The following is a 12913-nucleotide window of genomic DNA, read 5'->3' as shown; positions in this document are numbered from 1 at the left end:
CAGGAATTACCAAACTGCAGCCTTGCACAAAGAACCACAGCATTGCACAAAAGCCACGATATGAGGACATCTGCCCAGCAACTGCCTGTTCAACTTTCGGATTGAAGCCACCCGTATTAATTCTTGTAATCAAGTATTATTATTTTAAAACAATGTATGCAATCCTCCTCCTCCTGCTTTTAAAAGCCTCTGCTTTCCTTTGCCTCCCTGCGTACTCCGCGCCCCTACCCCTTGGGTGCCATGGCACATTTATTCCCGAATTGCAATCCTTCTGCTCAGTCCGAAATAAACTCAATTGGAGAATCTCTGTGTCGTTATTTGAGCTTGACTAGGTTTCTTATAGTTGTGGGAATGATTATCTTTCCCGGGAAAAGGGCAAGAGAGGATCAAGGGAAAGTGAGAGGAGCACCCCTGGAAGGTCCAGCCAACTTTGGTCCCATCACCAGGGCTGCAGTTTTCTGGGCGTTACTGGACCAGCGTCATTAAGCAGGAAGCCCACCCTCTCCTGGCTGGCTCATTAGGAGCCTCCCATTTCTGCTGAGGCCACCTCCTGGCCCGGGCGGGCAGAGGGAGCACCCTGCTGGTCGGAGGATGTTCCCTGCAGGCTATCATCCTCCCAGCTGCCGGCCGGTGGGCCTGGAGCCGCCCCGCCCACGGCCGAGGTTTCGGTTTCCCGTGGGAGCCCCGCCCCGTGCCCCGGGGAGCCGGAGGTGGCGGAGATGAATGGCGGGCGCGGCGGCCAGCAGCCGGACCCCTGGGGGGTCGGAGCTTGTCGAGGGATGCGGCTGGCGCTGCCCGGAGCATGGCGACCGCATAGCTGAGCTCTTCTGTCGCCGCTGCCACCGCTGTGTGTGCGCGCTTTGCCCGGTGCTGGGCGCGCACCGTGGCCACCCGGTGGGCCTGGCGCTGGAGGCGGCGGTGCACGTGCAGGTGGGGACGGTGTGGACGGGGTTCGCCGCGCGGGAGTTGGGGGAGCCAGTCCAGGCATAACGGCCGAGGAGGGGAGGTGCCTGACCGTGGCCAGTGGCGGGTTACAACCTGGAAACCAAAGGTGCCCCAAAGGGCGTCTAAGCGGTCGACCGAAAGTTCAGAGGGGGAGACTGAGACCCAAGAAAGGGCAAAGGCGAGCCAAAGCCATCAGTTGAGCTTCAGAAAAGGTGGGTTTAGGAATGAGAGGTTGGGAGCCCAGGCTGGTACCCAGATGTCCTTGACCGTGTCCACCATGGCCGATCCACCACACTGCCATTGGGCTGCAAGATAGTCTGCCTTCCAGTTAACAGAGGTGCAAACTCTCCCTCTTAATCAACAGCCCTATGTAGCTAAGAAAGCCACACAGACATCTCGGGTTTACTCAATCTGCAATCCACAGAAAGGGCCTGTGAACCTTGAGTTGAGGACGGCTGATTGCCCTTGGAGCAGCCTCAGCTGTCACTACCTACCTCCTCTCCCCTCCCCGGCCACACAGACACTCCCATTCCTACTCGTGGCAGCCTTGGGTGAGCCATTATTATTACGGCCATTTTATAGGCCACAAGAGGAAGGCTCTGGAGGCAGGGTCAGGCCTTGAACCCAGGACTCCATTAGCCAGATGCCCCCAGTAGAGCCATTGTCACCATAGAACCTCACCCAGGTATAATCCTAACAGTGCCCAGGGGCTTTGGGCTCCTGCTCCAGCTTTCCAGCTGACTTGTTCGGAGGCTCCTCTCAAATCCTTCTCTCTCTCTGGGTTTCATGAAGCCTGGGCACGGTAGGCCCTCCTGTCTGACAGATGTTGATCCTACCACTTCCTTCTCCAAGAAGTCTTCTGTGATGAACTCGGCCTCATCTTGAGCTTTTCCCCGGTACTGCATGACTCCAGACTACCACATTGTGACAACCTTGGAACTCCAAAGTGAAAAGGGGATCATGGGGGACAATCCAGTGGAGTTGTGGGCTCAAGACCTGTCCCTGCCACCAGACCCTTCCTTTTTTTAACGTATGAAATGGCTGTAATTATAATAATGGCTGCTTGAAAAACCTATTCAGAACTAACAAGGCTGCTTTCCACAGATCTGGCTGAGGAGTCTCGCCCATCCATTTGTCCATTCCCCTACCCACTACCTACTGTCAACTTGAAGTAATAAGATTCAGAAAATATGATTAAGTACAGAGTTTATACAAGCCTAAAGCCTGAGGATGGCCAACTGGGACCATAGATTCAAATTTCCGAGACTATCCACTCTGATTAGCAGCAGTTACATATAAGTTTTTAAGGAAAAAAGAAGAGGCAGTTCCTAAATTGTTTACCAAGGATTTACATTAAAATGACATAAGCAGTCAGGCACAGTGGCTCATGCCTGTAATCCCAGCACTTTGGGAGGCTGAGGCAGAAGGATCACGTGAGGCCAGGAGTTCGAGACCAGCCTCGTCAACATGGTGAAACCTCATCTCTACTAAAAAATATGAAAATCAGCTAGGTGTGGTGGTACAGGTCTGTAATCCCAGCTACTCAGGAGGCTGAGCTATAAGAATTGTTTGAACCCGGGAGATGGAGGTTGCAGTGAGCTGAGATCATGCCACTGCACTCCAGCCTGGGTAACAGAGTAAGACTCTGTCATAAATAAATAAATAAATAAGTAGAAAAAGAGAATCTCTGTGGCAGAACAACACTAAACCTATTCCACTGGAGAGTCAACTAAAGACATCATGAAGAAAATCCCAAGCCTTCTTTAAAATCCAGGAATTGGCTTCTAAAACTTTTTCTACAACCTTCCTTGTTGTAGCCAGGAAATAATTCAGGATTTAGTCCAAATTGTAGGAAAATAATAAAAACTCAAAAACAATGGCCAGGGCTGGAATCTAATAACAGGAATAACAGGTGTGCAGCACTAACAGGTGTACTAAGATTTTCTTCTGAAACGTAATTTTTCTCTAGTGCCCTGTTTTTAGCAAAAATGAGTCTTGATAGGACAAATTTACTTGCAAATTAAGTTTTGTAGTATACTTGGCCTGATAATTTGCATTATTGGAACTTTCATAAGGAATTTTGGATTTCACTTTTTTTTTTTTTTTTTTTTTTTGACACAGGGTCTCACTCTGTCACCCAGACTAGAGTGCAATGGCATGATCTTGGCTCACTGCAACCTCCACCTCCCAGGCTCAAGCAATCCTCCTACCTCGGCCTCCCAAGTAGCTGGGACTATAGGCATGCATCACCACACCTGGCTAATTTTTTTTGTATTTTTTTTTTGTAGAGACGGGGTTTCACCATGTTGTCCAGGTTGGTCTAGAATTCCTGGGCTCAAGTGATCCTCCTGCCTCAGCCTCCCAAAGTGCTGGGATTATAGGCATGAGCCACTACGCCTGGCCTGGATTCGACTTTTAAAAGCCTCACAGCTAAAAAGCCAAACCAAAGATTTACCATCAGACTATGTCTGTGATACCCACACACATTGGGCGAATTCTTCTCTTCTCAAGGTTCCAAAATATCTTGAGGTTTCTAGACCTGTCAGAAAGTGACATTCTTTACTTACCACAAGGTCGGGAACCTTGTAAGGGAACTGTGTAGACAAGGTACCAAGCCAGTCCAGTCTTTCCAAGAGTCTTCTTTTTTTTTTTTTTTTTTTTTTTGAGACAGGGTCTCACTCTGTTGCCCAGGCTGGAATGCAGTGGTGCAATTTTGGCTCACTGCAGCCTCTGCCTCCCAGGTTCAAGTGATTCTCCCACTTCAGCTTCCTGAATAGCTGGGACTACAGGTGTGAACCACCACTCCTGGCTAATTTTTGTATTTGTTGGTAGAGATATGGCTTCACCATGTTGGCCAGGGTGGTCTTGAACAACCCAACCTCAAGTGAACTGCCCACCTCAGTCTCCCAAAGTGCTGGGCCCCCTTTTATTGTATTTTATTTTATTCTTGCTAACATTTTTTAATAGAGGCAGAGTCTCACTATGTTCCCCAGGCTGGTCTCAAACTTCTGGATTCAAGTGATCCACCTACCTCAGCCTCCCAAAGTTCTGGGATTACAGGCCTGAGTCACCAAGCCTGGCCACCAAGGGTCTTTTTATGGCTCTGTAAAGTCAACTTCAGTTCCTCAAAGCAGTCTGGTCATATATGAAGATATATCATTTCAATCAAAGCCTTGGTAAAATTACCAGAGTCTCCAATGTGGCCTGTTATGAAAGAAAACAGATTCTTATTGAACTTATGCAAACAACTATATTGTCATAAAATTACAATAGCCAGGTGCGGTGGCTCACGCCTGTAATCCTAGCACTTTGGGAGGCTGTGGTGGGCGGATCAGTTGAGGTCAGGAGTTGGAGATCAGCCTGGCCGACATGGTGAAACCCTGTCTTTACTAAAAATATAAAAATTATGCCGGGTACAGTGGCTCACACCTGTAATCCCAACACTTTGGGAGGCCAAGGTGGGTGGATCACGAGGTCAGGAGTTTGAGACCAGTATGACCAATATGGTGAAACCCTATCTCTACTAAGAATACAAAAATTAGCTGGGCATGGTGGCAGGCACCTGTAATCCCAGCTACTCGGGAGGCTGAAGCAGGAGAATTGCTTGAACCCAGGAGGCAGAGGTTGCAGTGAGCCAAGATTGCACCACTGCACTCCAGCCTGGGCAACAGAGCGAGACTCCACCTCAAAAAGAAAAAAAGAAAACTTAGCCAAGCGTGGTGGCATGTACCTGTAGTCCCAGCTACTTGGGAGGCTGAGGCAAGAGAATTGCTTGAACCTGGGAGGCAGAGGCTGCAGTGAGTCGAGATTGTGCCACTGCACTCCAGCCTGGGTGACAGAGCAAGACTCTGTCTCAAAAAATAATAATAATAATAATTTTAAAAATGAAAATAAAAAATAAATACTCACAAAGAGTTTGCAAATTTTGGAGAAATCAGGTAAAGAGAAAGACAAATATTTCAATTTTGCTCACAAAAGTATACTTTATCCAGTTGCTGTGACAAAAGAAAAAATTTACTGAAAAACAATATAAAAAGAATCAGCAATGTTTCAAATTTTTTAAATCATAAAAATCACTTTTATCCTCTATCAGTTTAGTCCCGTGTAAATAATTCTTGCTCTGTTTGATGTTGGGTTATCAGTCTTCATGAATGCCTCAAGTTTTTATTAGAGTTCTGGAAGCTTTTACTTAGTCCAGTGGTATGATCTCTGAAGTTACCAGAAATCTGTATTCAAGAGTACTTGTCAGGGTTTTTTCCAAAAATATCCTTAAAGAAGAAGCAAATTTTGGACTGTAGCTGATTATAAATGACTTTTTTTAAAAAGAATCAAAGTAAAATAAAAATTGTCTATGGATGATAAAAGGCTTAGAATAGCCACGGTCAAAGATGAAATTGACTAGGATATTTGATTATTTGTGTGGCATACAACAGTTTATCATAATAATTATGATAATGATATACTGATAACATATACCAAGACATATCAGACTTTTAGGAATCTCATACAATTTTGGAACACATTAGTAATACACTTTTATAAATATAACTCAAAGAAAGTTAAACAGCATTTCTTATTTGACAATATTTCCCCTATGACTTTGACATACCAAATAAGCCTAATGTGTCTCTTTTGGACTTCCAGGGGTTCCGGTTATGCCCAAGTTAGCTTGGGTCAAAAAGACTTAATTTTTGAATTTAAAATTTAATTTTGGAAAGTATCTCAAATATTAAAGGTTTAAAACACTTGATATAAAAATAAGAAAGATTTAAAATACATGATCAAAATAGAATCATAGGTCACTACAAAATAATGGTAATTAATTTAGCCAAAATGATAATTCAAAGATTTCAAAAAGCAAAAATCACTCTGATAGAGGAGATTCAGTTCTCAATCAAGAGACCTAAAAAAGACAGCATGGGACAAACTCTTCCCTGTTATGTTTTCTTTGCCATCTATGCAAAAGGAAATACATCTTTTCCCGTCTCTTATTAATACTACATTACATTTTTATTCAAAGGAGAAAAACAAGTTTTACTTTTAGCCAGGCACAGTGGTTCATGCCTATAATCCCAGCCCTTTGGGAGGCCAAGGCAGGCAGATCACTTGAGCTCGGGAGTTCAAGACCAGCCTGAGCAACATGGTGAAACCCTGTCTCTACAAAGGAGACAAAAATTATTTGGGTGTGGTGGCATGTGCCTATAGTCCCAGCTTCCTGGGTGGTTGAGGCAGGAGGATTGCTTGAGCCTGGGAGGTCGAGGCTGCAGTGAGCCAAGATTGCACCACTGAACTTCATCTTGGGTGACAAAGTGAGACCCTGCCTCAAAAAAAGAAAAAAATTACTTATGTATTAGTATATTATCAATCATCCAATTCAGTCAGTTTTGATTACACAAGATAAGATTTCCATAAACCTTCAATAATCTTTCACCATTTTCTATTAAAGAGCAGATCAATGCTCTGATAAAACCCAGTGGTTGTTCCAACACAGGAGCCCAGATTCTGGCCTTACATGAGTGTACTTTTGATATTAATACTTAAGTTTTAGAAAAACTTATTAAAAATTTCCTTCTTTTCTTTTCTTTTTTTTTTTTTTTTTTTATTTTGAGATAGAGTTTCGCTGCTGTTGCCCAGGCTGGAGTGCAGTGGCATGAACTGTCTCACTGCCACTGTACTTTCATAAGGAATTTTGGGTTTCACCATGTTGGCCAGGCTGGTCTCAAACTCCTGACCTCAGGTGATCCACCTGCCTCGGCCTCCCAAAGTGGTGGGATTACAGCCATGAGCCATCGCACCAGCCATTTCCTTCTGATTTTTTTTTTTGGAGATGGAGTCTTGCTCTGTCACTCAGGCTGGAGTGCAGTGGCGTGATCTCTGCTCACTACTACCTCCACCTCCCAGATTCAAGTGATTCTCCTGCCTCAGTCTCCTGAGTAGCTGTGATTATAGGCACGTGCCACCACACCTAGCTAGTTTTTGTATTTTTAGTAGAGATGGGATTTATCCGTGTTGGTCAGGCTGGTCTCAAACTCCTGACCTTGTGATCTGTCTGCCTCGGCCTCCCAAAGTTCTGGGATTATAGGCATGAGCCACTGCACCCAGCCATTTCCTTCTTATTTTAACCAATTTGATCACATACAAAATGTCTTTTACGAGATTAATCTTCCACAGACCATCTAGAATTTGCTTAAATCTTCAGTTTTGTCCTATACTTCCTTTTTATTTTGGCATTCTACGTTAGGACAAAAATTTACTTCCCTTTTCCCATTATCATTTTGACTACACAAAGTTCTCTCTCATGCAAAAGAAAAATTACTCTTTCAACAGTCTTTACCAAAAGCACATCTGACTTTCTCTATACCCTCTGTAAATAGAATTGTTTCTTTTATATCAGGTAGTTTTAATCACATATATTAACTATAATTTTCACTCTTAGTAACCCAGATTTCCAGTGAAAAACCTAGGAAGTAAGTAATTTTTAGCTGTTTTCTACCAGCATTTGTAGATGAAAATAATTTCATAATTTCTAGAAAGATGGTTCCTAAATTTTTTTTGTTAACAGATTGAAATATATTTAGCTTTTCTATACCATATAAATGATTCAGATATTTTATGATGACCTATTACTTAATTTAACATAACGTGATATTAAGTTACTGAAAACAATTTTTGTTTGTTTGTTTGTTTTTGAGATGGAATTTCACTCTTGTTGCCCTGGTTGGAGTGCAATGGTGCGATCTTGGCTCACTGCAACCTCCGCCACCTGGGTTCAAGCGATTCTCTTCCCTTAACCTCCCAAGTAGCCGGGATTACAGGCATGCACCACCACGCCTGGCTAATTTTGTATTTGTAGTAGAGATGGGGTTTCTCCATGTTGGTCAGACTGGTTTCGAACTCCCGACTTCAGGTGATCTGCCCACCTTGGCCTCCCAAAGTGCTGGGATTACAGGCATTAGCCACCGTGCCCAGCCTGAAAACAATTTTTAAAACTATGAAATGTTCATTTATAAACTTTTATCCCATTTACATTTATTTTATTTTTTCATTCTTAACTATTTTGCCTGAATAGTTCATTAAACAAAGCTAGCCACCATCAATTTATTTCTTTGCTAATCATTTCTGTAGCCTGTGAATGTCATCCTCCCAAGCAGCTGGGACTTGAGGCATTCTCCACCATGCCCAGCCAGGTTTTTTGTTTTGTTTTGTTTTGTTTGTTGATTTTTGGTAGAGATGGGGTCTTGCTATGTTGCCCAGGCTGGTCTCAAACTCCTGGACTTAAGTGATCCTCCCACCTCAGCCTCCTGAGTAGCTGGGATTACAGATGCAAGCCACCATGCTCAGCTCTTGAATCTTATTATGTAAGGTTGACGCTGTAAATACTTATTTTGCATCCACATACCCAGTTTCCTATCCATTCACCCATTATTCATTCATCCATCCATCATTCACCAAACATCTATTCAGCATACATTTTGGGCCATGAGTCAAGGAATAGATCAGATCCTTCCCTGACCTGGAAGAGTTCCCTGGCTGGTTGGGGGAAAAGCTGGCAGCTCCCAATGATAAATTCTTTTTTTTTTTTTTTGGAAATAGGGTCTCACTCTGTTGCCCAGGCTGGAGTGCTGTGGCGTAGTGGCATAATCATGGCTCACTGCAACCTCCTGGGCTCAGGTGACCCGCCCCTGACCTCATCCTCCCAAGTAGCTAGGACTACAGGTGCATGCCACCATGCCCAGCTAAATTTATTTATTTATTTATTTATTTATTTATTCATTTATTTATTTGCAGTAGAGGCAGAGTCTCACTGTGTTGCCCAGGCTGGTCTCGAACTCCTTGGGCTCAAGTGATCCTCCTACCTCAGCCTCCCAAAGTGTTGGGATTACAGACGTGAGCCATCATGACTGACCAGCCCCTGATAATTCTGTTCAATTCAGCAAACACTTCTGGGTCACCCCCTGGTCCCTGTGGGGAGTGGGAATGAAGCAAGCCTGCCCTCAAGAAGCTCCCAGTCAATGGGGCGGCCAGATCTGGGCCCAGCAGCTGAGTGTAAGGCCAGCTGTAAGAAAGGCTAAGATGGAGATGAGATCACACCCTTAGGGAAAGGGAGTGCAGAACAGACTTTAGGGAAAACAGCAATTTCAAAAAGCAGAGATATGGAAGGTGGGAAGAGCAGGAAGCATGAACCCCACTGACCTCTCATGTAGTCCAGGGCCAGAGGGTCACAGACTCCCTGGAATGTATGTTTCATGAGGGCAGCACCTGGAACAGGGCCCAGCACATAATAGGTGCTCAGTTAATACTCAATAAGTAGATGCTCTTTCCCAGACCCCAAGCTGTTTGCCTTAAAGTCCTACTTGAAAGACTGGGAAAGCAAGTCACAAGCAAGACTTGTCCTAGATAAAGTAAAGTGTGAGGAGGGGGTGCAAATCAAGATTTGAGGCATACCTGACGCGGACCTCCAAGGATCAGAGAGGTCCTAGTCCCAGCTCATCCACTAACTTGCCACATGACTTTGGGCAAGTCACCTCACCTTCAGATGCCTCCATTGGAAAAGAATACAAGGGTAAGAGGAGGTGACCCCTGCGAGGGGCCTGTTATTTGGAAAGTGACAGTATTATGACTTTTTTCCTAACTCCCTCCTGTACAGAAACTCAGCCAAGAATGTTTAAAGCAGCTGGCAATCAAGAAGCAGCAGCACGTTGACAACATAACCCAGATAGAAGATGCCACCGAGAAGCTCAAGGCAAGTGGACATTTCTTCCTCATTCCCATGGAAAGACCCACATTTCCCCCGAGACACAAGGCACCCCCAATATGGAGCCAGTGAAAAATAAAAACCAACTGCGAAGGGGCAGATAGGGTTTGGTGGGGCCTGGAGTTCTATAATTCAGGGTTCTTTAGAAAAAGAACACAAAATTACAGACAAAATTGGGTGCAAGACCATGATCAGGCCCTGCAAGTGAGGGTCCCTGAGCTCCGGTTTCCTTTGCTTTGTGGCAAATCTCTGGTTCCTTAGTGTCATCTGCCACTCTCTTGGAGTAACTAGCCCATTATCCCAAATTGCCTTAAACAAAGCAAAACACAGCTTAAGGAATATGCAGATATCTCTTTAATTCCACTGCCATGCTGAAAGAAAGCAAGTAGAGTGTAGATCTGTTCCACAAATAGGTACTTTCTTCACTCTCCTTTCATAATGGTGTTTGGATTCTCTGTGGATTTTGAATGGAAAGTTGAGACTGATGTTATTCTAAGTAACCATTTTGACCGTGACAAAGTTGTGTTTTTAGGCCTCAGGGGCTGGTCCCTTCCCCTTGCATCCTCTGTTGCTCCCTCCTCGCAGTGAGGGCTGGGGTGGGAGGCCCTCCTGGGGCCTGTCCCACTGAGAGCTGGAAGAATGCCTGCTCTACACTTTGGGAGGCCGAGGCTGGAGGATCACTTGAGCCCAGGAGTTGGAGACTAGCCTAGGCAAGATAATAAGACCCCCATCTCTACTGAAAATAAAATAGCCAGGCATGGTTGTGCACACCTGCAGTCCCAGCTGTTTGAGAGGCTGAGGTGGGAAGATCACTTGAGCCCTGAAGCTTGAGGCTGCAGTGACCTAGGATCACGTCACTGCGCTCCAGCCTGAGCAACAGAGCAAAGATCCTATCAAAAAAAAAAAAGGAACCCCTGACTGATTCACACAAGAGGAGGAGTGGCTCTGACCATGGGAGAAGCTGGTACCCAGTTTCTCCTGTGACCAGGCCAGACCACAGAATTGGCTCCCACATTTACCTAAAATCCATTCTCTGTTAGGTGTCTTCATGACAGTTTGCCAGTACCCTGAGGACGTTTGTGGTTCACACCTGTGGCCCCAGCTTAATCATTAATAGTGTCCCTCATGTCTTCACGAGCAGAACTCTGGGCTTGGAGATAAACAGTACCAAAGGATTTAGAAAGTGAAAGCTGTCATGTTGGAGGGGCTGTGGGGAGGCCTGAAGATCAGGCTCCTTGTCTGCAAATGCCTGAGCAGATATGGTTTGAGGGCCCCCAAGAAAAGAATTAGGAACCATGTGGAGGGTCTAAGGTTTCCCTGGGCCACACTGGAAGAATTGTCTTGGGCCACACGTAAAATACACTAACACTAACGATAGCTGATGAGCTAAAAAAAAAAAAAAAAAAAAAAATCCCCAAAAAACTCACGATATTTTAAGAAAGTTTACAAATTTGTTCCCACATTCAGAGCTGTCCAAGCTTGGCCTGAGGGATGGCATGGGGTAGGTTTCAGCTTAATCTAAGGAATGGTTCTCTTTCTCTTGACCCTTTCCTCCAACTAACTTTTTAACTTTTTATAGATTTAGAGGAAGTTGCGAAAATAGTAGAGTTTTGTGTACCTTGACCTAGTTTTCCCCAAGGGTTACTTGTTACATAACTATAGCACACTGTCCAAATAAAAAAATGGATGGTATGTGTATATAGTTTTACATCAACTTATCACATGTATAGATTTGCATAACTACCGCTGCAATCAAAATACAGGCTATTCCATCACAACCAAGTTCTACCTTCTTCTAGGCCAAGCAAGGTGGCTCACGCCTATAATCCCAGCAGTTTGGGAGGCTGAGGCAGGCAGATCATTTGAGGTCAGGAGTTCAAGACCAGCCTGGCCAACATGATGAAACCCCATCTCCACTAAAAACAAAATACAAAAAATAGCCAGGAATGGTGTTGCCTATAATCCAAGCTACTCAGAAGGCTGAGGTGGGAGGATCACTTGAACCCAGGAGGTGGAGATTGCAGTGAGCCAAGATCACGTCTCTGTACTCCAGCCTGGATGACAGAGCAAGACTCCATCTAAAAAAAAAAGAAAAAAGATCTACCTTCTTCTACACCTTTATGGTCACTTCCCTACCCACTGTCTCCCCCCAGGCAATCCCTAACCCCTGGCAGTTATTAATTTGTTTGATAATTGTGGCATTTGAAAATGTCATAAAAATGGAAAATGACTTTTTGAGGTATTTTTCACTCAGCAGAATGCCCTTGGGATCCACCCAAGTTGTTGTGAGAACCACTAGTTCATTCCCATGTATTGCTGAGTAGTAATATTCCACTAATCAGGTAATATGGATGTACCATAGAGGTTTTTTTTAACCATTTACCTATTGTAGGCCATCTGGTACAGTCTAGGGCTATTACAAATAAAGCTTTAAACAGTTATGTCCAGGTTTCTGTGTGGACATAAGTTTTCATTTCTCTGTGTTAGATGCCCAGGAGTGCTGTTGCTGGGTCATATGGCACTTGCCTGTTTTGTTTTTTAAGAAACTGCCAAATGCTTTTCTAGAGTGGTTGTGCCATTTTACATTCCCACCAGCAATGCATGAGAGAGTGTTCTGCTGCATCTTTGACAACATTTGGTATTGTCACAAGTTTTTATCTTAACCTGCATAACCTGTGTGTAGTGATACCTTATCATGGTCTTAATTTGCATTCCCCCGGTGGTTAGTGATGTTGAGTATCTATTCATTGCTTGTTTGCCATCTCTACAAAAAATTAAAAAATCATCCAGGTGTAGTGGCACATGCCTGTAGTCCCAGCAACTCAGGAGACTGAGGTGGGAGGATCGCTTGAGCCCAGTAGGTTGAAGTTGCAGTGAGCTATGACCTTGCCACTGCACACCAGCCTGGGTGACAGAGCAAGACCCTGTCTCAAAAAAAAAAAAAAAAAAAAAAAAGAAAGAAAGAAAAGAGAAAGAGTTTGTTGGGATTTTGATAGGAATTATGTTAAACCTGTTTATCAATTTGGGGAGAAATGACATTTTTACTATGTTTTCTTCCAATCCATGAACATGGTATATCTTTCCATTTATTTAGATCTTTGCTTTCTTTCATCACCATTTTATAATTTTCAGCATACAAATTCTGCATGTTTTGTTAGACTTATACATAAGTGGCCTTCATAAGGTAGTAATAGAAATGGAATTAACAGTCAG

The 12913-nt window shown here is 44.1% G+C and overlaps 1 protein-coding gene across 3 annotated transcripts in view; it reads left to right on the top strand.

Moving 5' to 3' along the window:
* Positions 1-610: 610 nt before the first annotated feature.
* The window catches only part of TRIM14 (tripartite motif containing 14), a 61549-nt gene continuing 49246 nt past the window's right edge, over positions 611-12913 (top strand). For all 3 annotated transcript variants that reach the window (XM_007968624.3, XM_007968625.3, XM_007968623.3), the window contains exons 1-2: positions 611-930; positions 9593-9688. In XM_007968624.3, coding sequence (XP_007966815.1) covers positions 724-930; positions 9593-9688 — 303 coding nt within the window. In that variant the 5' untranslated portion in view covers positions 611-723. The remainder of the gene's footprint in view (positions 931-9592; positions 9689-12913) is intronic.

The sequence above is a fragment of the Chlorocebus sabaeus genome, chromosome 12, assembly GCF_047675955.1.
Source record: "Chlorocebus sabaeus isolate Y175 chromosome 12, mChlSab1.0.hap1, whole genome shotgun sequence".
NCBI classification, from domain to species: Eukaryota; Metazoa; Chordata; class Mammalia; order Primates; family Cercopithecidae; genus Chlorocebus; species Chlorocebus sabaeus.
This window is presented reverse-complemented; position numbering and strand designations above follow the sequence as displayed.